The sequence below is a fragment of the Suricata suricatta genome, chromosome 9, assembly GCF_006229205.1.
Source record: "Suricata suricatta isolate VVHF042 chromosome 9, meerkat_22Aug2017_6uvM2_HiC, whole genome shotgun sequence".
NCBI lineage: Eukaryota > Metazoa > Chordata > Mammalia > Carnivora > Herpestidae > Suricata > Suricata suricatta.
Window position 1 is genome coordinate 77,385,310 of NC_043708.1, and position 26,105 is coordinate 77,411,414.

The 26,105-nt window shown below is 39.1% G+C and overlaps 1 protein-coding gene across 4 annotated transcripts in view; it reads left to right on the forward strand.

Moving 5' to 3' along the window:
- C9H15orf41 (chromosome 9 C15orf41 homolog) overlaps positions 1–26,105 on the forward strand; it is a 208,010-nt gene that overhangs the window by 105,482 nt on the left and 76,423 nt on the right. For 3 of the 4 annotated variants that reach the window (XM_029952608.1, XM_029952607.1, XM_029952610.1), the window contains exons 9-10: positions 6,155–6,220; positions 6,790–6,913. In XM_029952608.1, the coding sequence (XP_029808468.1) occupies positions 6,155–6,220; positions 6,790–6,913 (190 nt within the window). The remainder of the gene's footprint in view (positions 1–6,154; positions 6,221–6,789; positions 6,914–26,105) is intronic. The other variant, XM_029952609.1, reaches the window with a different exon arrangement.

Here is a 26,105-nt window from a genome sequence, read left to right on the forward strand (position 1 = left end):
CTGATCCTGCTGCTGTGGGATTGACTTCTTGGGTGGGTGTCTGTGTGTGTGTGTGTGTGTGTGTGTGTGTGTGTGTAGAAGATGTGTTCTGTGTCTCAGAACTGCTACTGTTCCTTTCTTCATCGAGATTGGTTCTGGGACAGATGAAGCTGGTCCTGCAAAAGGGTCTGCCATCAGTGACTACAGCTAACAGATCCGGGGCAAAGGCTAACGGTCAGCCTTGCCCTGGAATTTTGGAGCTGCAACACCTTCTAGTGCCCATCTAATGCCCCCTGTTTCCTTTGGAGGAAACTGGCCCCAGGCCATACCCTGTGCCTTCCCAACCACTGGCCGTGTATTCTTTTTACTCTACCATTCTGATTTGTCCTTTCTTTTGTGGTATTAAACCAAAAGAATTTAGAATGTAGTGTAAAATGTAGAAGACTTCTACTTTTGTTGTTGATATTCATATTGTCTGTCTCCACAGCCACCAGTCAGCAGGGACCAGCCTGCTCAGCTCCACTTTGTACTGTCCCAGCTTTGTGACCTCCTATTTGTCTCCTATCTTTAGGGCACTTCAATGTTCACTAGTATTGTCCCCTGAAGACATAAGCAAAGGACAAGGTCAGAGCAGTCAGTTGTATTCCTTATTAGTAGCTTTGATAAGAGGCTTTGGGGGAAGAGGTTGAAACTAATGGCTGTAATGAAATTTTGGGTTCTCTAAAGATTTCATTTATCTGTGCTATGGGTCTCCCTGTGAAATGCATCTGTTCTGTGTCTCTCTGCACATGGTTTGCATACCATACTAACATCTATTACTGAAACCTTGCTGACTTCTTAAATTGGGTAGAAAAGACTGTGAAACTCTTTGAGAACATAAAAATATGGGTCATAGCTCCAAGTGTTAAATGAGAGTTTTTATGGGGGTGGGGGGGGACACAGAAAAAATACTAGAATAGAAAGGAGATCCATCAATGCATATGAAAACTACAGTATATCTTTTGCCCTTCTTCAATTTAGTAGAAATTTAATAGGTGTTAAAATTCCTTTTATCATACAGTGTATTTTAGCCTAGCATTTTAGAAGCCTTTTGACAAATTCATAGATAAAAGGCCATGTCAGAATATTACTTTTCATTATTATATGTTTTGAATTGGAATTTTGCATCTTTTTCCTGGGAATAACTGTATTTCTTAACATTTTAAAGTCTTTTAATAAAACAAACAGAAGAAAACCTCAAACGTTTCCTTGGTACTCCTCATGCCCTTATATGATTCTTAAGTATATGTTAACTAGTTTCAGATGTGTTTTTGTTCTCTGACTCAAAATCAGCCCTTTATTTTAGAAAAAGAAATTGTGTAATTAGTACTTAATTGCTTTGGATATTTTGGGGCATTTAGAGGAGAGGGTAATTAAAAGGCCAGAGAAATTAAACTTTCACAGTGTTCTATATGTATGTGTAAATTCCTTTTTTAAATGCCCTCTAAAGGCAGGCCTGACAGCTTAAAAATAAATGAAGATCTGAGTTGCTTTTAAAAAGTTAACATCAGTTTTATCTGTGCATGTAGGTTCACTGATTTTTTTTTTTTTAATTTCAGTTGGAGAGAGGGCCATTGAAATGCTAGAAATCAAGAGATTATCTAGTTTATTTCCTCTTCAGGCACATGTCACCTAAATACTATCAGATGATGGCCATCGCCTCTTCTCTGCTCTTCCAGCAGGAAAACACGAATTTTTCCCCCTACTTCATAACTGTCACACAAGATCAAATTTAAATATTTGCCATAATTAAGAGATGTATGTTGCCTTTTAGGACAAGCTAGAGTGTGGTTGAAGCAGCCTCTTGCCTGTGTCTTTAGCTATCCAAGAGGCCTAGGTCTTGGCAAGTCATCTAACTCCTCTGGGCCACTTATGTACAAATTGGAATATTGGACTAGTCATCTCTAAGGCTTTTCAAGCTCAGAAATATTGTGGTTTATGAGTCACACACGTCTTCTGAAAATCCCACATTTTGTGGATCTCGAGGCTAAGAAGTCTGCTTTTAAGCCAGAATATTCTGAACACTTGAACTGTGACATTAACAAGCTTAGTAGTTATGAAATATATCAGTGTTTTTAGCATATACCTTAAATCTGAGCCTTACATCATAATTCCTATAATCACTGAATAAGATATGTATACAGGATTAGAGATTGATTTCATATTGATCTTCAACATTTTGGGAAGCTATACTAAAAGTGCTATTCTAAAACATTGTTATTACTTTTTTTTCCCCCATTCTAGTCAATTTTTTTCTTGTTTTGTTTTGTTTTGTTTTTCTTAAAGTATTAGGTTACTTAAAGATTCAGTTTTCCACTTGGGAAGTTCAAAGAATCTTAAGTAACCATTTGGCTCCAATATGTACAAAGAGCTACAAGAACCTCAATGAAGTGTATAATTCTCAAGGAAAACATAAATTGCAAAACTGACTGTAAAAGAGATAAAAATCTAAGCAAATTGGTAGCCACCAAAGAAATGGTAAAAAGTACCCAAAGAGCTGCCCACCATAGTAGTGCCAGGCCCAGATTGTTCTGTGAGGAATTCTGCCCATATTTTAAGGAATAGGTAATTCCAGTGTTATTTAAAATATTGCAGATCAAAGAAAAAAGTAGGAAAACTTCCCATGAGTATTAAGGAAAGGGACGCAGTTCCTTCTTTGAGGATCAAGATGAACCTCAGAGCAAACAGTTGGGACCAAGGATGAAAGATAGTAAGTGGTAAGAGCTATCAAATAAAATGACCTTTGGGCCACGTTTTTTGTTGTTGTTGTTTTGGGGGTTTTTTTGTGGGTTTTGTTGTTGTTTTTTTTGGTTTGTTTGTTTGGTTTTTTGGTCTCTGTGTCTTACTGACTAATGGGAAGTTAAATCAGGAAAGAAAATTATGAAGTCAGGCTAGTTAGGCTTTGTAGAAGGCATGGATAGTCTTTCAGATGTACTTGTATTTTATTCAGTTAGCCTCTTGAGCATTAAATACAAAGCGTATGTTGGTGGTAAGAGTGGGGCAATGAACAGGTTTTAAAAAATGAAAAGGAAACATGTCCTGTCCTCAGAGCAGAGGCCTCACGCCCTTATGTGGAAAACAGGGAGTAAAGCACAATAAGACAAGGGAAGGAAGAAAGAATGAAGCAGAAGGAAAGTAGTGTGGGCTGATCATTGAGCATGTCCTCTAGATCATGGAGTTAGAAACCCGACAGATTTTAAATCCATACCCAGTGTTTTGGATGATCTAGTGCTAAGGAATCTTTTAAGGTTGGGGCCCAGGAAAGGAGCATAAAAGCCAGGAAATCAGGCCAGATGGATAAGGCTGACCTTAAAACATCTTCCCACGGGATGACCTATGATAAAAACTTTTCCTGGGGCCTAAACCAGGTGAACCAGGTTACCTGCGCTTAGAGCTACTTCATTTCCTCTGAATTTTGCCTACATCATCCTATGGGCAAATTTAAAATGGTCCGAGAGGTAATGGTTAGGACCTGAGGGAAAACACAGATTTTAGAACTATGCTGGGAGTATTTGACAACAGCAAACCCCCTGGGGTGTAAAGTTCCTCTTAAGAATGTCACAGATACCACCTAATCCGCCTCAGGAGCCCCTCAGGATTTTGACAATCCGAATACCTAACTAAAAAAAAGTTATGTGACAGGAGGGACACTGACCAGTCTGACTCCTCACACGATGGAGTCGAACCAATCAGGAATGGAAGACCCAGCACCTAGAGTTATTCAGCCAGTTAGGGTAGAACCTGAGAAGGAACGAGGAGGTGCTGACCAGAACCTTGTAAAACAAGGACCCTTGTCTACAGTCACAGACGTTCACTCTTAAATGTCCCCTCTCTGTAAAGAGAGCTTTCCTACTATTCTCACTTTGTGATCTTATACTCGAATGAACTTTTGCCTGCTGCTCATTTTATTTTGTGTCCACCTCTTCACTCTTCTAAGCAGCGAGACAGCGAATCCCAGGTATTGAGGTGAAAAAATCCTGCAACAATTCTGTTCTTTTTTTTAGGAAGTCTAGGATGAATGAAAGGAACAATGTGAAGGTTGAAACAGGGATGGGAAGGCAGTGAGAGTTTAGTAAATAAAAGAATGGGGTGGACCCCAGTAAACAGCATGGTATTTCAGATGTATGGAATAGCCATTTTACTCTCAAAAAATATATTTCACTAGTGGTGACACAACCTTCCAGAAGCTATCTTTTGGGTACAATTACTATGGGATCAACTTCCTACTGAAAGGGAAGGGGCAAGAGTGAAGTGGGAACCCGCATGATTGTACTTCACAGTTCTCCACTGAAAGATGGGAAAATTCTCTAGCCTCACCTGATGTTTTCTGCCCAGGTTTTAGAGGTGTGTGTGTGTGTGTGTGTGTGTGTGTGTGTGTGTGTGTGTGTGTATTTTCACATAAAATGACAATTTTTAATTGCAAGTATTGTGTTGGTAATTTTGGTGCAGTGAACAGGAGTGCAACATGTGTCTCTAAAGGAGTTTTAGTACGTGTGTGCATTTGGATTGCTTGGTGACCTTTGAAATTTTGAGCTGTCAGAAACATAATCATTTTTCTTTCTGAAACAGATTTTAACATCTGCAAAGGTTGATCAAGCTAGGATAGTTTTAATAAAATATTAATCTGTTTTTTAATGTCAACCCAGCTTTTAAAACTGTTCATCAGCTGTGGGAACATTACCTCAAGGCACTTGAGTTGCTTTTAATAAATGTCTTTTCCACTGATATTCTTCTTGTGGCCAGTGTATCGAGAGGTAAATTTTTTTCCAGGTCTGCTTCATCTGCAGTCCAGTCTTCCAAATTTTCTTGTTTTTAAAGTAAAATTACTTAAATTTGTATTTCCTTATTATTTTTATATTTCAAGGAGGGGAGATTGTTGGGAATTCTGGCATCAATCCTTCAAAGTCTGGATAAAGGACATCGACTTTTAACAAAACTTAACCTAAATATCTAGTTTAAATATGTCTTGTCATTAAAAGGTTATTTACCTTTAAAATGCTGACCTTTCAAGATGTACACAAGAGTGTTCTAAAACAGGGTTTCTGAACATTGGCCATGAAACCACTGTCTTGGGCTGACAAATGGATTGGAAATAAGCTACCCAACACTGGGAATGGGCCATTAATTTTAATCAAAGGTGATGCAGGAAGGCGAATGGGATGCATGACAATGTCAACAGCCTAGTAGGTGTTAAGAGACCACACAGCCTTCCTTGTTACTTGGTTGGGCCATTAGTTGAGGTTGGGTGAAGACAGAAAGCCATGTCTGGAATTGAATGACCAGGTCACTCCAAAATCTAATGGAGAACTCCTCATTTCAGAAATCACATTGTAATGCCATTAGAAGTCAAGGACAGCATTTAGAAAATATTGAAAGAGGTTGTTTTTTTTTTTTTAACCAAGCACCTTGCTAGGTTTTTCCAACTTTCTCAAGCACCCTGTTTTCCTGCCTCCTTTCCTATTGGATGGATCATTGATATTTACAGAGGATCAAGAAATCGAACAGACTTAGAAAAAAACTCAAAGCCTGTTTGCTTTCCAGAATTACATATTGTTAATAGTAAAACTCTGTTAAATGCCAGAAACAATAGCATACGAAAGGAATTAAGCAGAGCAATTAATTCTTTGTAGTGATCTCATTGTCCTTGTCCCTTCCTGTGTTCTTGTATATCGGGATAGTTTTACTAATTGAAACTAAACTTTCTTAATTGCTTTAATGAAAACATTTGTTTCATAATTGTAAAGGCCACCGTGAATGTGTCTCACTGTAAATTGCCAATATTGGCTGATAACATTAGTGATATTCATGGTGGTGAAAGCCTTTTCTTTTAATCAGTACGTATATTTCATTATTTTGAGTATTTTCAATTGCAAAAAAGGTAGCATATGGCAGCTTGAATTAATGATATATTTATAATAAAGACATAAAAATCCAGAAGGGACAAAGAGGCATTTTTGTATCTCCACTTCAGGTTTGTTAAGAAAGTTCATTTATTCTGACACAGCATTGCATGCCTAAGAAAGATATGTATGACCGCATTAGCAATTTTTATACATTTTTAAGAAAAGAAAGCAATTATATTGCTGTCTTGTTAATGGAACACTGTTAAAAGTAATAGTATTTGTTTTTTCTGTAGATGAAGATCAGCTCCGTGCAAAGGGTTATGACAAAACACCAGACTTTATTTTACAAGTTCCAGTTGGTAAGTCCTTAAACTCTCTTATGCATTTGTTTAGAGAAAGGGGGTAGACTTTTTCTCCATAGACTTTTTTTTAACTTTTTGTTAGTATTAGCAAATGTGACCAGTGTAGATTGGCTTTAAATGGGTGAAATTGTTGAAAAAGATTATTTTAGAAAGTAGATAATAATAGGTGCAGAAGAAATCTCTGCCTTGAAAATATTTACCTCTATTTGAGAAATAGGCATGTCTTCTGAAGACATTTGGGGTGCCATTTTTAAGTCACCTCTCTCACTTATGAATTTTTCCATGTTGTTCTGTTGAAAAGGCAGGCTGGCCCACTTCACATTACTTGCCTGTGTACAGAGGCAGTGTCAGAGTAAGAGAGGGCCTTTGGAAGAGGGTGATGGCATTCAAAGGGATGTGATTATAGCGTAAATGTTCCTCATAAGGAACACATGCGATATGTTTTTTTCTAATTACATCCATAGACAACGGCGAGGGCGAAGCCTCCACTTGTTAATGTGAAGCACAGAGAAGCCTAGACAGAGTTCAGTTATTTTCAATCTTCCCTTCTCTTTGCTCTGTATTAGTAATGCTTTGTCCCTTAGCTGTAGAAGGGCACATAATTCACTGGATTGAAAGCAAAGCCTCATTTGGTGATGAATGTAGCCACCATGCCTACCTGCATGACCAGTTCTGGAGCTACTGGAATAGGTAAGGTCCCATTATTTTTCTCTTAAGATAAACGATACTCAGCTGAAATCTCATTAGAAAATATATTTTGTTTAGCTGGTAAAAATGCTCGTAGCCTTTGTTTCCAGTAAGTACAGAGACTTGATTAATGTATTCATTTCAGATAATTTAAACTTCTCTGCTTCATAATGTTGCTTCATTTTTTAAAAGTAAAAATCTCTGCATAAGGTCAAAATTAGTATATACTCCCATTTTCCATTTTACAGCGATAATATTGGGATCACTAAAACCAGGAGTAATAAGATGTGGTGCATACTACGATGTCAACACTAACTTTTTTTTAATGTAAAATTTATGCAAACTCTCAGACCTTTAAAAATATTTTACCCTCAGCTCTCTAAGGATAGTATCCAAATGATATGAAAGATCAAAACGATTTGCCTTCCAACAGAAAACAGTTTAGGTACCAACGTCAATGCATGGAAATCTTACTCATTAAGGGAAAAGGTTGGAGGGGAGGATGCTCTTACTACCGAATAGCCGCCATGTGCCTGGACCTCCTCCTTGTCTCAGTTAATCCCCACAAGGAAGCCATTTCTGCCCCCATTTTACACATAACTGATTGTCGGAGAGAAAGTGACATGCCTTACAGTGAGTTGTCATGCATTTATTTTTCTTTCTCACTCCCAAACCCATGCCCTTTCCAACACATCTCTATGGTCATTTATAGTACAACTGTTGAAACTGGCTTTTTCTAGGACTGAAGTCCCAATTTTTCACACCACACATTTTCCCCCTTAGAACAGGAGGCAGTAGAAGCAGTAACCTTCCTAGATGAACTGTGTTCCTCAGCCACCGGCCAGGAATATAATCAGAAGATGACACTGGCCCAGATCATTAAGGAATGAGACAGTAACATCTATGGACAATGGTCTTACCTTGGGGAAAAAAACAAAGCACAACAGTGACAGGCTACAGAATTTGGTGGAATATTGTTACTCAGCTTTACAAAAGGCCAGCAGACCTCGTCCGTGGCAGCTGCGCTAAACTCAGCCCACTTTTTGCCATGGTAACAATGATCATGACAAAATGCTGAATGTAATGGCTTTCTTGATTTTCTTGTGTAATTGTGCGTGGCATCCGAGCTTTACTTTACAGGGATGGAGGAGGAAAGTGCAAAATGTTTTAGAAATCAATGCTGCTTCAGCGTTCCCTGTCTTTTATTCAGCCATTATTCAAATTAGCAGTAATGTGGCAAATTGAATTTTAGATTTTTAGCAATTTTATGCATTCAAAATAGTAAAGAAAGCATCATCTTTAATGGTATAAGGAAAGCAATGGCAAGAAAATCAAATTGTGGAAGTTTAGTTTGCTAAAGCATTTTTAAGAACTGATAAAATCATTATGCATGGAGACCATGCCCCCACCTTGGTACTGGTCAATTCTTTCATGAGGAACAATTACAAATTGAATTCCAAAGAGCAGAGCTTTTTTGAAAATTTCAAAATTAGATTTTTTTTTTCTAAAATAACCCTACCGTGTATTGAGTACCTACTATGTGCCTAGCACTCTCTATTTTAGAGTCTAGTTGAATAATCTACTCACTAATCAGACTCCCTACACCATTGACCTGGCTGGAGGACATCTGAGCAATAGATAATTTAATACAGTTGCCTTTGGACTGGATCTTAGATTATTCTGTTTTGTGCTGCTTTTTTCTATTTCTGTGATGTTTTATTTATATGATATTGGTTTACAGTCCCTAAACATGTTCTTTGAATATATACCAGCTACTGGGCATGATTCATTTAGGGCATATTGTGTTGAAAGGGAAAGCAGCCCTTGGTTTTGAATTATTCCAGGTCATCCAAAGAGGAAGTACTCTACACAGAATTCAGTAGTTCTACCAAATGTCTGCGGAGAGGGCAAGAAATGGAAGTATTGGTGATTCCCAAAATGGAACACAGAGGCATTGACTTGGATATAAAATTTTGATTATAAGAGTGACACAAATTTATCAGTGATAGGGCATTTTGACAGGAGAACTTACCCCATTTATCAAAGTTTGGAATCCTACTCTTCATATCTGGCCTCAACTCAACTCACATAGTAATTGCTGAATTGTTGAAAGTGGAGAAAATCTTCTCTCCCTTCTATAGGTAGCCTTTCAAGGAGGCTATTGGTTGGTTGGGATTTGGGTTACTTGCTTTATTTGTATGATAAGACTCCAGTTAACATACACACTGTTATCAAATTGTCACTGTTATCAAATTGTTTTGTATTTATTTATGTATTTATTTATGTTTATTCATTTTGAGACAGAGAGGGGAGAGAGCTTGTATGAGCCAGGAGAGGCAGAGAGAGGGAGAGGGAGAGGAAGACAGAATTCCAATCAGGTTCCATGCTCAGCACGGAGCCCAGAGTGGGGCTTGATCCCATGGAACCACGAGTTCATGACCTGAACAGGAATCAAGAGTCTGAAACTTAACTGACTGAGCCACTCAGCGCCTGTGTCACACTATTTTTAGATTAAACATCAGATTTCATAATAAGACTGTTCAATTAATAGTTGTAGAATCATGACCTTGCATAAACCCATTTTCTCCCATAAATAATTACAGAGCCCTTAATTTTTAGCTTAATGTTTCTAAAACAGTTTTCTTTTTTTAGGTAAGTTGCTATTCTTACTCATTCTTTCAGCAACTTTTGACAACACTGATCAGACCCTCTCTCTTAAGTAAATCATCATCTTCTCTTGACTTCCCAGAGGTCCTCCAGTGGGTTGCTTCCAGCCATCCCAGCAGTATACTCGGTCTACTTTCCTCCACCCAGCTCTGCGTGGGATGGCCTGGGAACTCAGTGCTCACTCCTCTTCCCTTCGTTCTCTATATCCACTCCCGGGTGCTCCCTTGGAGATCTACTGGAGACTATGGTTTTATATACCATCTCTATAATAGTATCTCGTAATTCTTACTCCCAGCCCTAATATTTCATCTGAGTACAAATTTGTCTATGCAGCTGTCCACTCATGTCTCCTCTTAGACATCTAATTGCTATTTCAAATTTAACATGTCTGACAGTAAGCCCTTGATTTTCCTCCTCAGGCTTGTTGCTTCCCCAAGTTCCTCCCAAGATCAACTAATAGCACCACAATTTGCCCAAGTTACTCAAACCAAAAACATAACCCATCACCAGCTTACCCAGAAGTCCTCAGCTGCATCTTTGTCATATTCTCAAATCATGCCTCAGTCTCACCTTCTTACTTGGCATCACCTCACTGTCTGTCATCACCTCTTAGCCTGTTGCTGGAGCTTCCAAACTGGTCCCCATACATTAACTATTACATTCTTGTGGTCCATTTTTCATACCCGAGCTAGAGTGACTGTTGGGTAATACAAGTCAGATTGTGTTGCTTTTTGCTCAAAACTCCTCAGTGGCTTCCCATCACATTTCAAATAAAATCCAAGCTCTTTCACATGACATTCAGAGCTCTGCATGATCTGGCTCTCTACCACGCCAGTTATCTGCCTACCTCCCTCCCTCTCTCTCTCTCTCTCTCTCTCTCTCTCTCTCTGCCCCTCTCTCTGCCTCTCTCTCAACTAAGGCTCCCTCCCTATCCTATACTTCTATGGCCACACTGGCTTTCTAGGCCTTTCTTAAATCTACACTGCTGACTTCTACTTCAGAACTCTTATTCTGGCTAATTCTTCTGCTTGGAATCTTCATTTGTATCTCCACATGGTAAATTTTTCACACCATTCAGGTGTTACCTCACATTCCCCCTCCTTGGGGAAGCCTTCCCTGACCATTCAGTCAAAAAGGCCTCACTTCAGTCATCTCTCCCTACTCAGTAGGCCTTTTCTTCCTAATATTTACCCCTTTCTGAGTGAAAGAATAAACATTTATGTAAGCATCAATTTGTTTGAATACAACAAGCCTTTATTAAAGAACTTTTCCTTTTGTATTGCTACATGTAGTATGCCCCTCATTCCTTTGTAATCAAAGCTTCAGGAATTTTCCCTGGTTTAATTAACCTCAGAAAAATTTACATTTCACAATGCCATCGCCTTCCCTGAAGCCAAAGATACTGAGTCCAGAACATAAGTTGCCTCTCCCATGAGCAGGCCCCTATTCCAAGTATGACTGGATTAAATAACTCCTCAAACTGTACAGTCTCTACTTCTGTGGAGTTAAAGGAAATCAAGAAGGCTTCTGAGAAGCAGCATTTGGACCATAATGCGGCCATTCATATTGGGCTCCTGGGTCATTCAGCTGGTTAAGCATCCAGCTTCAGCTCAGGTCATGATCTCAAAGATGGTGAGTTCGCGCTTCGCATCGGGCTTTCTCTGCTTTGGATCCTCTGTTTCCCTCTCTGTGCGCCTCCCTCACTTGTGCATTCTCACCCTCTCTCTCAAAAATAAACATTAAAACATTTTTTTAAAAACAGAAAAGAAAATACATGTGTATTTACATATGCACATGCACACACACACATAGGGCTATAAATATAAATTATATAAAACCATATTTCTTTATGCAGTCCATACCCCAGTAACGTTTCTATTCGACTTCTGTAGTTAAGAAGTGACTTCTTTCACAATTTGGCTGGTATTGCTAAGTCAGTTTTCATATTCTGGTGGTGACAGGTTAAAAAAGAAAGGAAACCAATTCTATAATCTGAGTCCAAATTACATGCATGCGTTCTGAAGATACATGTGGTCTTGCAGAGAAGTAGGAGCAGACACCCTGTGCCATCTGAAGAAAAATTTTAAGTGGCCCTAAATAGTGAAGGCCCACCTTCACTGCTAAGGCAGCACGTGAGCAGTGCCCAGCAGCTGCTGACCAAGAAGGTGGAAGTCTCACCCGCTAGTTCAGCCCTGCCATCTCCCATTACGGGCACACTCTGGCACACTTTCACCAGTGGCAACGATTACAAACTACAGCCCACTTTGCATTATTCTCTCTTTATTTCTCTCGAAGAGGATAGGAACTTACTGACTGGCAAGAGCAAGTCCAGCTTTTGTTTCAACATGATTTTCCAGTTTAGTGATCCTTGAAACGATGGAAGGCATCTCTCCTGTACTTGAGTTTGAATCCAGGCTATGCCACTTTCCAGTCTCATGACTAGGAACGACTTGTTCAACCCTCCTAAGTCTTTCTTTTTTCCAATAAAATGGTGTCAATAATACCATCTTGACCGTGTGGTCATGAAGACCAGTTATTTAGTACACATATGGCGCTTCTTCAAAAAAATTTTTTTAATGTTTTTATTTATTTTAGAGAGAGAAAGAGACAGAGCAGGAGTGAGGGATGGGCAGAGAGAGAGGAAGACACAGAATCTGAATCAGGCTCCAGGCTCTGAGGTGTCAGCACAGACCCCGACGTGGGGCTCAAACTCATAGACCACAAGATCATGACCAGAGCCAAAGTTAATCCATTGAGCCACCCAGGCACCCCACGCATATGGTACTTTTGAATTGCCTAGCAGTCAACCAATATTCATTCCCCTGTGTCTCTTTTTCCTGTATATCACTGTCTGATGGAATTTAAAAATGTTCCGAGTAGACATTTTTATTTACTTTCTCTGCTAAATAAACTCCTCCTCAGCTACTCAGCTTGGCCGACTGTCTTTGGGAAACCTTCCTGCATTCCAGGGCTGGGTTTAGGACCCACCCTGCGTTCTGCTAATAAGTTCATAGCGCATGCCGACTATTGTAATTTTTTGTTTCCTTGCCACCTTCTTCCAGTTAATATTGTTTCTTCTTATCTCTGTGTTTTATCTGTCATCAAAATGCCCAAAAGCTGGTGGAATGCTTGGCTGGTGGTGGTGACAGTAGGTGGTCAGTAGATATTTATTTGAACAAATGAATATATGGGTGAATTTTTTTTTGATGCATGACAGACAACAACATTTTGATTCCTCCATTAGGGATTGTCAGACACTGTGACAATAAGGCCCAATTTTTTTTTTCTTTGAGAATGCCACTCTAAGGACTGAGAAAAATGCCTCATTTTTTAAAAAAAAGCTTTTCCAGGCTTGTCAGATGTATAGACTTTCGCAGATCTAGTTCGTGAAATACAGCATAGGTATATTTACGTAAGGAGTAATAGAATATAACTGGTAACTAAAAGGCAAACGCGTATTATAAAATTTTCTAGATAAATATTTATAATCTCATTATTTGCATTCACAAAACTTTAAAACCAAATCTCTCACTTGAGATTTAACATGGAATGCCTGAAGAATCCCGTGCTTTCTTTAGGGGATACATGAAACTCGGGGCCACCCTTACATTCCGGTGGCTCAGGGCAAGAGTCCATATGGGGCCCTGTATGCCACGAGCGTCAGTGTTTAAGGTTGTATGTCAAGTTAACAAACAGTAAAGTATATTTTGTCCTACAGGAAGTTCTGGAAGTTCAGATTTGCATGAAGACCTCCCAGCCTCCTGGGAGCTGCAGACTGCATTTGCAGTGGTGAGACCGGTGGTCCTGCAGCATAGCTCACGTCTCTCCTTCTCCTCCCTGTGGCCCAATCCTGCCTGTGGGAAGCTGTCAAGCACGCTGCATTCTGCACATCCAGTGCGTGAATGTTCCCACAAACCACTGCCCTTGGCCATCTTTCAGGGCAGACCACTCTGGTTGTCCTTAGCAGGCAGATGAACCAGGGAGAGGGGGCACTGCAGCCTTGGGGTCAGTCTCATGGCTAATTGATCAGGAAGTCCTCAGGTCCCTGGTACATGGAGTGTGGCCTAGAAAGAGATTGGGGGAATAGACATCAATAGAGGGATGTCCCCTTGGTCCTGAAGACTTCTCCCTTACCCGCATGCGTTAGGATATAACCAGAGGGTTCCAGAGCAGAGTCCTCTCAAGTTCTGGGCCAGGCCATGGATCCTTCTTGAAGGATTCTAAGGAGCAGTATCAAAGGGAGCAAATCATGAATCTTCCAGAGTCATTTCCTGTACTGGTGTTAGGATATGAGGGGAACTGAGCAGCAGAGGTGATTTAGTCTTGATCACATTTCTTTATCACTGAAAAAAGACTAAGAGCTGAGTTCCATATGTCAGTTTTGAACCTTTGGCTCCAGAGAGTCTACTCTTCTGCGGGCAGTGCTAAGCTAATACCTTCTGCCACAAGAATTGATCTGACTGTAGTTCTTACCTCTAAGTATATTTTAAAGATTGGTTCCTTACTCAATGGCTTAGCGATTGCTTTCTCTGGTCTCTGCTACCATGAGAGTTGAGGCATGTCCAAGGGAGCTGCCACGCCGTTCAAGTTAAGGAAGGTGTTTTTCAGAGGAGGGCCGAAGTTTTTCCTGTACTGAGATACTTCCAGGAAGCCTGCAATTAGCCAAACCACAGATTTCCAGTTATTTCGGTCCTGTTAAAAGCAAGGCTGAGCACATCTGTCTTAAGTTGGAGTGTGCGTCTCAGCCGTAGAAGCTCTTGCAAACCTTCAATTACAGCAGCCTCTGAAGGCGCTGCCGCCGTATACTAACAAGTAGTCATCAGCAACAAGAGGCAGATTGACTAGTAATTAGCAAATGCACTGAAGCGGGCTTCTCTAAAGGTAAAATATAATAATTTGCTTTTCCATCTTTTATAGTGGAGATGGTTGTGAGATATCGATGTTCCGTTGTTCCACACAAATACTTGACACTGTTACTAGCTGGAGAAGCCTTGAAATGTTTCAAAAGGACAAAGGCAGTATCTGTTGTGCATACAGGACTTTTAGAAGAATGATTCCTCATCACCTCTTTCTCTGCATCTGGAATGGGCAATGCAAAAATTTTCCCCCACCAAGGAATTTATATTTGCTGCTCTTGTTTTCCATGTTGACTTTGAATACAAAACTGAATAAGGAATAGAAACGTTCCTGAGGCTTTTAAAGTGATACTTGCAATAAAGAGATAGTTGTTAAAACAAAAAACAAAACAAAACTGGAATGGATTGAAGGACTAAAGAGAAAGAAAATAGACAGATAAGGAAATATCAATGAATTATGGTTTTTCAGAAAGACATCTATCTGGTTACTGTCTTCAAGCATGCACAAGAATTTTTGGTGGGGGGTACATATAGAAAGACCATATGGACCAGTTTTCCAAAATCAGGGTACCAAGAAATTGTTGAAAGGATGACTCTTCCTGCTGACCCACTTATGATAGAATTAATATGAGTCATACATGGTTCAGAAAAGTTACCCCACACCAAACTCACAAGCAAATGATTGTGTGCTCATTCCAAGGATGGAAACACAGCCATTATGGTCATCCAGAGAGAGTGAGGGAAGAATAATAGAGATGTTGCCAATAGAGAGTGACTCAGGAGCACGGGTAGAGTCAGGGGCCCAAGAATACAGACTCCATTTCTGACACTCATTCTAGAATATTGGAGAGCATGTTGAAACTGATGCTAAAATGGCTCGAGGATCTAGGTCAGTGATTCCCAAACATCACCGTGTACTGAAATCTCATGAGGGGCATTTTAAACTACTGATGTGGGCCTTCTCCCTTGAGAGCTGAGTTAAGTGATGCTGGGTGGAGCCTGGACCTTGAGAATATTTCTTTTCTTTTGCAAACTTGAGGTGATCGTGCTAATCTACACACAGCACTGATGGCACGTTCTTTACCTAGCCTTGCTTCGCCAGGCCTTGCATCTGTAGCCTGTCTGCTTTCAGTCTTGGTAAGAAAAATAAAGTTTTTTAAGGAATGAAGGGTCAGGTCAGCAAACACTTCACCGGCACTGCATCAGTCAGTAGGGACCCAACCTCAGCTTTTGAGGAGCTTATAGTAAAGCTATCATAAGGCCTGAGGCAGTAAGCCACAGGGATAGCTCCTGAACCCGGATCCCACTCTGAATCCATACCTGGGCGCTTTCTGCTCCACCAGGCAGTTTCCTGCCAGTCCTGGTGATAAATCTGTTAGTAGAGCTACTTAGTAAGTTGATGGGTTTGCAGAGCTAAACTAAAGAGCTCTTCAGCATATGTGGTTTAGATTATTTACTTGCATGAGGTTAGAGAAAAATGGGCCACGTGTTCTCCACTGCTTTCTCAAGAGCCCTTATTCTGTATTCAAAATATGTATCTGTAGGATTATTATAAAAGTGTCAGGGGCGCCTGAGTGACTCAATGGGTTGAGCATCTGACTTTGTCTCAGGTCATGATCTCACGGTTTGTGGGTTCAAGCCCCATGTGGGGCTCTGTGCTGATAGCTCGGAGCCTGGAGCCTGCTTCACATTCTGTGGCTCCCTCTATCTCTGCCCCTCTTCCACTTGTGATCAGTCTCTCTCTCTCTCTCTCTCTCTCTCTCTCTCAAAAACAAATAAACATTAAAAACTATCAAATAAATAAAAAATAAAAGCCTGTCATACATACCAGTACACCCAGAATATAATTAACCCCTAAATTATTGGATTTGAAACCCATTGAATTAGTGAAGTCATTTTTTGTATATGGTTCAGATTGACAAATTCTGACTTAACTGTCTGAAGATCAGTCTGAATCAAGAAGAGAAGTGGACTGTGGAACATTTAATAAGAAATACATGTTTTTATTTTAAATGGAGTCCCTGGTTGTTGTTTTTTTCTGAATTGCAGTTGGTTGCACATAAAAAGTAAGTCTGTTTTAATAAATAAGTTTTAAAAATAGCTATGTGGAGATACAATTGACATATAAACTGCGTATATTTAAAGTGTACAATTTGACAAGTGTTGACACTATACGTATACACATAAACTTATCACCACGGTAGGGAGACGGAGCATACCTACCACCCCACAAGTTCCGGGTGCCCCTTGAGAACCCTCTCTCAATCCCTTCACTTCTCTCTGCGCCCAGGCAACCACTATTCTGGTGTCTTCATTATAGATTACTTGGCATTTTTTAGTGTTTTCTGTAGATGGAATCATACAGTATATTCTCTTTGGCCTTTTTTTTTTCTTTCTGTAAATGAAATCATACAATGGGGTCTCTTTGTCTGGTCTTTTTTTTTTTTTTTTTTGATGAGAAGTATTCACTTACATAGCTCTACCACTATTTGTCTATTCACCTGTTGACTGACATTTAAGTTGTTTCTAGTTCTGGCTGTTAGTAATAAAGCTCCTTTGAATAGTCATGTAAAAATATTTGTATGGTTTCATGGCTTTTAGCCAGATACCTAGGAATGAAATGGTTGGGGCATACAGTCAGTGTATGTTTTTACCTTCTTGCAAAAGAATTAAACTGTTTTCAAAAGTGGCTGGGGGTGCCTGGGTGGCTCAGTCGGTTAAGCCTCCGGCTTAGGCTCAGGTCAGATCTCACGTTCGTGGGTTCGAGCCCGCATCAGGCTCTGTGCTGACAGCTAGCTCAGAGCCTGGAGCCTGCTTCTGGTTCTGTGTCTCCCTCTCTCTCTGACCCTCCCCCTCTCATACTCTGTCTCTCTCTGTATCAAAAATAAATAAAACATTAAAAAAAAAAAGTGGCTGTACCATTTTACAATCCTACCAGCAGTTTATGATAGGTCCCAGTGTTTCCTCAGCTTCCCCGTCACTGGGTCTGTTCAGCCCTTTTAACCTCAGGCCATCTGAGAGGTGTGCAGTGGTGCCTCAGGGTGACTTAATTTGCATCTCTGTAATGACGAATATTGAAGATCTTCCTGCACGCTTATTTGCTTCCATTCTTCTTTGGGGAAGTGTCTGTTCAAGCCTTTGGCTAATTTTTTCAACTGGTTTTTTTATTGTGCTTTGGTAGTTTAAAAAAAAAATTCTGGGTATAAGTCTTTTATCAGACGTGTGATCGGGTATGAAGTATTGTGTCCTGCTCTGGGCTTATCTTTGCATCCTCTTAACAGTGCCTTTCAATTTAATTTTAATAAAGTCCAGTTTACCAATTTTTCTTTTATGGACGATGCCTTTGATGTTATATCTAGAAAAATGTAAAGATGCAAAGATTTGAAGAACTCACTGGGAGGCCTGGCTGGCTCAGCCGGTGGTAGATGTGACTCTTGATCTCAGGGCTCTAAGTTAAAGCCCCACATTGGGAAAAGAGTATACATAAAATAAAAAAAAAAAAAGTCTTAAAAAAAATAAAATAAAAGATAAAGAAATCACAAAGATTTTCTCCTTTTTTTCCTAAAATTTTATTTTTAGATTTATATTTAGGTCTAGCATCCATTTTCAGTTAATTTTTATATATGGTGTGATACATGGATGAAAATATTCGTTTTGTAGCATGTGGATATCTAATTGTTTCAGGACCGTTTGTTGTATAGACGATGCATTCTCAACTAAATAGCCTTTGCACATTTGTCAAAAATCAATTGATTATTTATGTGTAGGCCTTTTTCTGATTCTCTGTTTTGTTCCGTCGATCAGTGTGTCTATACCAATTCTATACTATCTTGATTACCATAGCATTATATTTTGGAAACTGTGTAAGTCCTCCAACTTTATTTTTTATTTTCAAAGTTAGTTTTGTCTATTCTATTACCATATAAATTACCATATAAATTTTAGAATCAGCTTATAATTCCCCCAACAAAAAGTCTACTAGGATTCTGATTGAGATTACATTGAATTCAGAGGTCCATTTGAGAAGAAGTTATAGCTTAATAATATTGAGTCTTCTGATAAATGATCTTGGGATCTCTCCCATTTATTTAGGTCTTTTAATATTTTTCTCAAAAATGCCCTGTAGTTTCCAGTGTACAGACCTCTCACAGTTTCATTATGTTGATCCGTATGTATTTTATATTTGTTGAGTCTATTAGAAGCGATAGTTTGTTTCAATCTCCCAGTTGTTCATTCTTCCTAAAGAGAAATACAGTTGATTTTGTATGTTGATCTTACATCCTACAACTTTGTAAAAGTTATTTTAATACTTTACTTTTTTGGTAGATGCCAGAGGATTTTCTACATAGACGTCAGTGTCATTTGTAAATAAAGACAGTTTCACTTTTTTCCCCCATTTAGGTGCTTTTCTAAAACTGCACTGTCGGAGCGCCTGCGTGGCTCAGTCGGTTAAGTGTCCAGCTTCCCACTTTGGCTCAGGTCATGATCTCACAGTTCGTGGGTTCGAGCCCCACGTCAGGCTCTGTGCTGACAGCTAGCTCAGAGCCTGGAACCTGCTTCAGATTCTGTGTCTTCCTCTCTCTCTGACCCTCCCCTGCTCGTGCTCTCTCTGTCTCGCCAAAAAAAAAAAAAAAAAAAAATTAAACTGCACTAGCACGCATCACCTATTCAAAGGTAACTAGTGGTAGAGAGCATGCATCACCTTGCTCCTGATCTTTGGGAAAAGGCATTCAGTCTTCCACCATTAAGGATAATGTTAGCTGTCCATTTTTATAGATTTTCTTTATCAGGTCAAGGAAACTCCTTACTATTTTTAGCTTCTTAAGAAATTCTGTCTAAACTGGATGTTGGATTTTGTCCATTGCTTTTCTGCATCAAGAAAGATGGTCATATGGATATTTTTTAAGATGGTCCTATGGATTTTTTTAATCAGTTTAAAATGGTTAATTATACTGGTTGATTCCTGAATGTTGCACCAACCTTGCATTCCTAGGATAAACTCCACTTGGTCATGAAACAACAAAAGATAAAAATACCCGTTTTATATTTTGTTGAATTTGATTTGTTGAAGGATGTGTCAAGATTTTTTTCATTTACATTTATGAATGATACTGGTCTGTAGTTTATTTTTCTTGTTAAAGTCTTTATCTGATTTTGGTATTAGAGTAATGCTGCTCATAGTGTGGGTTAGAAAGTATCCTTCCTCTTCAATTTTCTGGGAAAGTTTGTGTAGATTTGTTATTATTTCTTTCCTAACTGTTAGGTGGAATTTCCCAGGCAAACCTTCTGTGCCTATGTGTTGTTCTTATTGTTGTTGGATGGTTTTTTAACTACGTAATTGACTTGTTTAATAGATGTAGGGATGATTTAGGCTGGTTTTTTTGTTCCTTTGTTTATTTGAATGAACATTGGTACTTTGTTTCTTTCAAAGAATCTGTTCATTTCATCTAAGTTGTACAATGTGTTGGGATAAGCTTATTCAGAATATTTCCTTTTTCTTTTAATAATTGTCAGATTTGTAGTGATATCCACTTTTTCATTCCTGATATTGGTAATTGTATCTTCTTTCCAGATCAGTCTTCCTAGAGGTTTATCAATTTTATGGTCTTTTGAAAGAACCAATTTTTAGTTTTACTGATTTTTACTATTTCCTTTTTCTCTTTCATTGATTACTACTCTCTGTATTTTTTCTTTTATTTAAAAGAGATTCAGCGGTGCCTGCATGGCTCAGTTGGTTGAGCATCTGCCTCTGGCTCAGGTCATGATCTCACAGTTCGTGGGTTCGAGCCCCACGTCAGGCTCTGTGCTGACAGCTAGCTCAGAGCCTGGAGCCTGCTTTAGATTCTGTGTCTCCCTCTCTCGCTGCCCCTCCCCCATTCACTTTCTGTCTCTCAAAATTTAAAAAAAAAAATAAAGACATTAAAAAATTTTTTAATAAAAATTAAAAAAATAAAACTTTCAATTTCAGTTTCTCTTCTTTTCCTGGTTTCTTAAGGTAGAAGACTGAAGTTAGTAACTTGAAACCATTCTTTTCTTCTAAGACAGGCAATGTAGTACTGTAAATTTACCTCAAAGAATTGCTATAGCTGTATTCTACAAAATTTTATATGTTGGATTTTCATATTTATTTTGTTCCAAATACTTCTGAAATTTTCTTTTTTATTTCTTCTCTGTTTCACAGGCTATTTAGATGTATACTATATTGTTCACAAATATTTGGAAATTTTCCATATAGCTTCCTTTTATTGGTCTCTAAAGTAATTCCCCTGAGTTCAGAAACAAATTTGTATCCTTTTGAATTTATTGAGATTTGTTTTGTGGCCTAGACTATAGTCACCTTGCTAAGTGTTCCTTGAAAGTCTGTTCTCTTGTGAGTGGACTGTTCTGTAAATGGCAGTTAGGTCAAATTGATGATAGTATTGTTCCAGTCATCCGTGCCCTGATCGATATTCTGTGTTGACTCAAGGGAGACCCAGAGAGGGTCTCAGGAATTCTCTCCCTGTGCAGCTCTCTCCTGCTGGCATTCCGTCCTGCGGACTCCAGCTGCCTGGTCTTCCCGTTCTTCCAGCTCGGCCTCCTCAGCGCAGACCCACTGAGCTTCACCTCGATTCTTCACCCTCATTGAAGTTCTTTGTCCTCACACTGCAGTCTGAAAACTCTCTCCAGGAAGTAGGCTGGGGCAAAGGGCTTACCTTTTTTGTTTCCCATCACTCAGGAATCCTTGTCCCTCATTGCTTGATAACTGTCATCATCGATGTTGTTTGTCTGTTTCATTATTTCCAGCAGGAAGATAAACCCAGTCCCTGTTGCCCCGTCTCAGCTCCAAGTCGATGTCTCTCAACTATGGTCTTTAACACCTAGTTTAACATACTGTTAATAGTGTGTCTTATTCAGTGTTAACTTGTAATCTTGTTTGCTACTTAAGTTATAGATTTTGTTGTTATCATAAATACATTTTCTTAAGCATCAACAATGAATAGAATAATTCATGGGAGAGGATTATGCACACCTTCAGGTTTCTTTTGTGCTCGCTCTCGCTTGCGCGCTCTCTCTCTCTCTCTCTCTCTCTCTCTCTCTCTCTCTCTAACAGACTTCTAGATCTCTTTCTCCCAGGATCCTTTGAGTTGAAATGGAATTTTCAGTCACTACCTTTTGCCCAACAAAGAAAAAGGCAGTAGTATGGTCAAGGCCAAAGATTGGATAGTCAGTGTATGGTTTTTAGAAGGCACCCTTCTTCAATCATCTTTCGATAGCTCTCACCAAGGGCTTCTGCTGCTACTTGGATTGACATAAAGCTGGCTGTCTTCTGCTGAGGTAGAGCCCTCTTCACAGAAGTTATGCCATTTCTCTTGCTTTTCTCTCCCTCTGCATCGAAGAGATACATTTTCCCATTTCTGAGCATCTTTTGCACTTTGGTATCACTCAAGAATCTCCTGGGATGGGTGACTTACAGGGTGGTGCCCTAGTTTGCCCTCGCTCATTCTCCTCTCATACATGTGGGATATGGAAAATGAGCCATGAATAGAATTTGCATGTCTCATACTCTTCTTCTCATAAAACAAAATCCTATTTGGATACATAATAGCAATGGTAAACACATCCTTTCCTTCTAGTTTCTAATTGACCCTGGAAATCGTATTCTCATAAAAACTAAACTCCTACTACGAATTCAATTTATCCATTTAACACAAGCAGTTTAAATTCTCTTATGTTTTCTTGCTTTCTCCTTTACATTCTTAGCCTACTTATGATTTATGAATTCCATTCTCTTGTTTTGCTCCCTTTCCTACCTACCTGAATCAGTAATATCAAGATATTGCCATTTTGTTCACCCTTATTTTCTTGCAGGGACTCTGCCAGCAAGGTTAACAATCTTGTTAACCCCTTCCTACTTCTTATATATTCCTCTTTGCCATTTTCTTCCCTTTTATCTCTGGCAGCTTTGCAAACCACCACCACCTACACATTTTAAATTTAGTCCTATAGCATCCCCGATAGCTCATTCCAAGTGATCATAAATTCAAAATTAATGCAAAATTTCTTTATTTAGCTAAAAGGGTGTTTTTAATTCATAAAGCTCATCAAGTTATATAGATATAGTCTATCATCGTCATCCTGGGTAGCTTCAGCTGTGATACTTACCTAGCACTCTATATTGACTATGAAGCTGGCAAAAATGAAACTGTTGGTTGTGTGCCTATGCCAGGTGCATAAAACCATATGATTTGGCACTGGACCAAAATTTTGATCAGCTCCAGCTGTCTTTAATTATTTTAATGTAAAATGACTGGTTTTACCACTATGTCTTCCTAACGCAAAATATAATAGCAAAATGGTCTATCAATAGTAGTGTAGGTATCTGACTAAGTTCAGCAGATATGTATTGAGTTCCTTTCTAAAGAGACAACATTTCATACATTCAGAGCACACAGAGATAAAGCTTAGCCTTGCCCTCAATGAGTTTAATTCAATCTAATAGGGAAACAAAGCAGATACATGGATCACAAAAATAGCTAGCTAACACTGAGCACCAGCTATGTTCAAGGCAACTGGCTTAAGTACTTTCATATATTATCTATCCACTTTGGTCTGCATAAGAATCCTATGAGGGGGATACTAGTATTTTATCCCCATTTCATACGAGGAAGGTGAGGCACAGAGAGTTTAAGTGTCCAGATCAAGGTCACAGGGCTGGAAAACCAGGGGAGATGTTTTAATATATGTGTAGCATGATGAGGACCTAATTTTATGATGGATGCTCTGGTAACACTGCTTAGAGTAGACAGAAACAAGAAGGTGGAGGTAGAAACACAATTGCTAACACAGTTGTCTCTGTTGAAATAATCCATTAATTCCCAAATTATAATGGTGGTTGGGAATGAAAGGAGACTATGCAGACCTACAGAGGTGATAAAAACAGAATTTACAGAATTTGGCAAGTAACTAAATGTTGTATTGGGAGGCATAGTACAAAGATAACTTTGAGATTTTGATATTGGTGGTGCAGAGAATAACAATACTGTTGAAGAATTGAGAGTGGAAAATAATCCAGGTTAGCAGTGACTTCAGTTGGGATGTTCAGAGATGTTCAGACGCAACTGAGTTGTGGAACAGTTCAAGTGATGGATCGGAGATAGATAGGATTCGGGGATCACCCACAGTAAATAGGCACAGTGGGTTTTCACGGAGGAGTGTAGAGAAATGCCTGGGCAGGGAGAGAAAGAAGACAACTGTGATATAACGACATCCATAATAAAGCTTAGAGAATTGATGAACAGTAAGTTATCACTCTTCTAGTGAATGCAATTGTTTCTAAATTTATGGACTCCCAACCTTCATCTCCTGCATATAACCATTTACACACTAAGTTTAGTTGCCTTGAATCTGATTATTTGGAGTAGTGATAGTTAACCTGACATCAGTTTCCATCATGAATGATACGGGTTAAGAAAAGTTTTATGCCAAAATGTAAACACCTAGGGCTTTTTTTGATGATCACACTCAAAAGAAACCTTGGGAGTTGCATTTGTCAAGCAGCTGGGAAAACCATTCACGCATACCCCACGCCCAGAGCTCCATTGGCGTAAGAAACTGAGAGCTCATTCTTCTTCCCATAGTGTGATGTTTGCTGACATATTTTGACACATCGAGACAGTGCTGAAAAGATCTGACCTTCCTGCAGTACCGAGGACCCAGGTTCAGTCAGGGTACCTGACACTCACTGCGTTGCTCTCTGCCTTTCTCCTCCACCACAGATGAATGTGAAATGCTGCCTTTAATACAGAAATACTTCAGTATTTAGATGAACATAAATGATTGCTTTTTAAATTTTTCTAGTTGCTCTTCACCCATTACTATCAAGCCAAAAATCTTAGTTGGAGCTCTTGATGCTTTTAATTCGAAGACATTAAATGTGTTTTTCAAAATGATAAATGTGAAAGGAGATTGTCCTTGAAATAGACCAAAGGAGGAGGTCTCTATGCTGTAAAATGTTTTACAGTCTATCTTTATCTTTGTGATAGAAACCATTGATTAGGGTTCGAATGTTTGAGGACTCTCTCCGAAGTGCAAAATGAATGTACATAGAGGTAAATCTTAGATAGCTTTTGAAGTAGTCACCTCAAGGTAATACCATGTGTTAGGAGGTTGAAGACTTAGGTGGAGACCAGAGAGCTGTCAAGAGAATTTTCTGTGATGTATAAATATGTTCTGTGTTAGATTTATATGCTGTGAAGTGGAGCTTTGACTAGTTACCCATATTATTTCTTAATGCAACATGACAATGGTGTGGGGATGAGGATGGAAAGACAAAAATGTTTACCATTAATGAATTTCTGAAATATAAAAGTAATAAGCTGATTGCTTTTCATCGGGAGCAGCTATTCAGAAAGGGTTTCTGTCTCCACAACTAGTAAAAAGTATAAAACAAGTGTAATAATATCCTCCTAGCATTTAAACCGCACTCTGCAAATTGTGGAAGGTTTTATGTACTTGCCATAATATTGGAGAAAAAGAACTATTCCAGTATTTTAGTCAAATCGTTTCCAAATGTGATAACTGTCTGCTAACTGAAATTAGGATACTTCAGTCCGAGGTACATATTGTAGTGACATAACCTAAAATCAGGACTGAATTTGGAGTACTTCGTGGTTTATTCACCTAGTTTGCATAACACCTGAACTTTCCAGTAGCTCCCCGAGCATCATCCTACATCTTTGTTTGAACTGTTTCTCAATTTTCTCTGCCTTTTTGAATGTTGTCATGTCACTGGAAGCCAATGCCCAGTACTGACAAAGCACTTTTAGCTCCTTTCTCAGATTCCACAGGCTTCAGCTCTAATTTCCTGGTATTTCGTATTCAGATTAGACCTCTAAATTTGTGTGCTATGAGAACTGACAGCTCGGACCCTGCTCTGCCTGCCCAGGGCCTGGTCACACACACTCCGTACTCTGAAGTGTGGCCACCTTCACAGACCTTACCTCTCAGGATTTCATGTAAGTTTTCATTGACACCTAGAGCTGACACTGCAGATGTACTTCTCACTGTGGAGTCTTTATCTACAGAGGAATAGTTGAAAACCTCTTTCTCCTTAACTATTACATGGATTAATTCTGGTTAACAGTGACAGGTTTTCCTGCTGAAACTCAAATAGCCAAATCCTTTTTTCTTACCATTCTCCGTGTAACATTTGAACCCCCCAATCCAGCATGCAGGTGCATACACACACACACACACACACACACACACACACACACCTCTCACTAACTGCTTGAGGGCACAAAATCCATTTGAAATGACAGGGAAAGGGTTAAGCTTTGAAAGTCTTTTTACTGGGTTTATTAGTGACTTAACATCTACACACTTCTTTCCTCCTGATTCACCCCTCCGTACCTACACGGGAATAAATTAACCCAGTTATTTCTAATATTAGGACATTCTATATGTATCTTTTGCTCAGAAAGTGTGCCACAAAGTTCTGTTGTTTTGCCAGGCTCCTGGACTTCTTTTATAAATTCTTAGTAAAATTTCTTTCCTTATGGTGAGAAGAAAAAAATATTCTATCAATTATCTTAAAAAGCAATAATTCATTATAGTTGATCATAAATGTCAGGAAGCAAAGACCCAGCTGAAGCATTTTGTCACTAATCATGCTGTTTTTCTTCTAATTAGTT